Genomic DNA, 2089 nt, shown 5'->3' on the forward strand with positions numbered 1-2089 from the left:
GGTCAAAAGGTAGGAAACGAATGACTTGCGAATGGTGTAAAGATATATTTTATCGCAGCATCTCTCTGAGTATCTCCTTGAATCATCATGTTTGTCTACTCTGTGTCTTTTATCATTTTATGCTTGATATGTTTCACTTCAGGTGTAAGTGCCAGTAAGTGAATTGAAGATCTTTTAATAATGAGAAATAAAACACAAATGATTTCAGATGTAATGATGTCTTTGTAGAGATAAAACTGTTTGTTACATCCATAAGGATTTATTTCACATTAGCCCAAGTTTAGTGTAATAAGGAACTAGCTGCCCGAATATTTGAAAATGTGTAACTAATCAGTAAATAATGAGGGGGTTTCGATCCAACTTTCTCACATTAGGGGAGATTACAATCATTCATCTATATTTTTTTTCCAGTTACTTAAGGAAAGAAGGGTTGTTGATATGGTTTGATTATTTAATTGAATGGAATAAAATAGACCAAGAGTGGACAGGTGTAGTAAAATTCATCCCAGTCAAGACTGGAGGAGGAATGTTAAAGGTGTTTTGAGAGGTAGGGACAAATGGGAGTCATGCATCCAGGCATCGGGTGTGAGAGTGTAAGATGAGAATGTGTGTGGACAAGAAACTCTTAAGATAGAGCATGCAGAGGTAGCCTACATTATGACAATTTTTCGCTCAGTGCTCATCTTTATCAAATAATCGAACTTTATAATGCCTGAGAGAAAAGGTGTCTAAAAAATTACTTATTCTGCATATTACTTTCTTCGGTATATTTTTCGGCACCATTTCTCGATCAAATCATGTGGTTCTTCCCTGTTGTTGAAGTTCAGGCGTGGGAACATATATGGAGAGTTTCAGGATAATCAGTTAGACGGATTTGAAGTTTGGAGTTGACAAATACTGAAGAACACTCTGAAGGATATTGGATATGTGTTACTTTGGATTAATTCGATACCTGGGCACTAATGGCAAGACTGGTGTGGAATATCTGATGATGAACGATTCCTCTCATTGAGTCACACTTCTTTGGTGGGTAAGAACTGATGTGTTAAAAGATGTATATAATTGTTGAACTAAGTAAGAACAATTAAAAAAAATAAAAATATTGTATAATGTTATATCTTTTATAGTTTCTGGTTTTTGAGATCCTTATTTCATCACCTGGCACAAATTCATCTGTTAACTTTTAGAGAGTTTGAACTGTAGCAATTCAGATGTGTTAATTGACTGCTGATATTTGATGTATCTCTTTCTCTTACAGTCCTGTCATGTTTTACATTATCAAAACTGGTAGTTAAGTTTTGGCAAATTTACTGTTTGTTAATGGAATGCTTATGCATTGTGCCTGCATTGTTCTGAGTGATTCTGGTGCTTAATTTTGTTAAAAAAATTCTGAGATGCAAGCATTTGTTAGTGATTTTGCATTCCATTCAAGTATTATTAAAATAAGGTAAAATTCTCTCTTAATTATTTAATTAAACTGGATTTGTTTTTTCAAGTATAAATTAGTTTCCTAAATGGAACCTCACATATATTTTGCTAACTCACACTTAATAAATTTACAAGGAAAAAAGGTTGAAATGAAATACATTATTAAAAAAAAAAATAACAGTTTTGTTATATCTCAATTTTGTCATAATAAAAACAGCCATGAGAAAATTTAATACATCTGTAGTTAGCACCATTTAATAAATACATTGTTATCGTTATGTGGAAGTTCGGGGTTCCAGAGTGTGAAGCTTCGCCTCTATATATTATATCAGACTTCACATCTGACACTGACTCAAATATAACGCGATGCGCTGTGTATAGGCCGTGCCGAATAGGTAAAACTTGCGATTTTGGCCTAAATAGCAACGCTTTTCTTGCCGAATACGGCAAGCGAAAATTTGTGCATGCAATAATTATGCAAAAAATCATTCTACACCTAACGGAAAAAAATATATTTCATTGTGTTTATTATTAAATTAATATAAACTTATCTAAAATATATATAGCTGAATTTGGCTAAATTAAATTGCGCTTGTTATAATGAGCTTTGGTAAGTTTCCTAAGGTGCTTTTGGGACAAAATTTTGAAAGGACTTAATGTT

At 32.8% G+C, this 2089-nt stretch overlaps 2 protein-coding genes across 3 annotated transcripts in view; one reads left to right on the plus strand and one right to left on the minus strand.

Moving 5' to 3' along the window:
* Window positions 1-1124, plus strand: part of LOC128696902 (protein unc-80 homolog) — a 62134-nt gene extending 61010 nt beyond the window's left edge. For both annotated transcript variants that reach the window (XM_070095988.1, XM_070095989.1), the window contains one exon: window positions 1-1124. This exon is cut by the window's left edge and continues 123 nt beyond it. In XM_070095988.1, the coding sequence (XP_069952089.1) occupies window positions 1-158 (158 nt within the window). In that variant the 3' untranslated portion in view covers window positions 159-1124.
* LOC128696898 (protein unc-80 homolog) overlaps window positions 1-2089 on the minus strand; it is a 1079316-nt gene that overhangs the window by 130936 nt on the left and 946291 nt on the right. The window lies entirely within an intron of this gene.

The sequence above is a fragment of the Cherax quadricarinatus genome, chromosome 52, assembly GCF_038502225.1.
Source record: "Cherax quadricarinatus isolate ZL_2023a chromosome 52, ASM3850222v1, whole genome shotgun sequence".
In the NCBI taxonomy this organism is placed as follows: Eukaryota; Metazoa; Arthropoda; class Malacostraca; order Decapoda; family Parastacidae; genus Cherax; species Cherax quadricarinatus.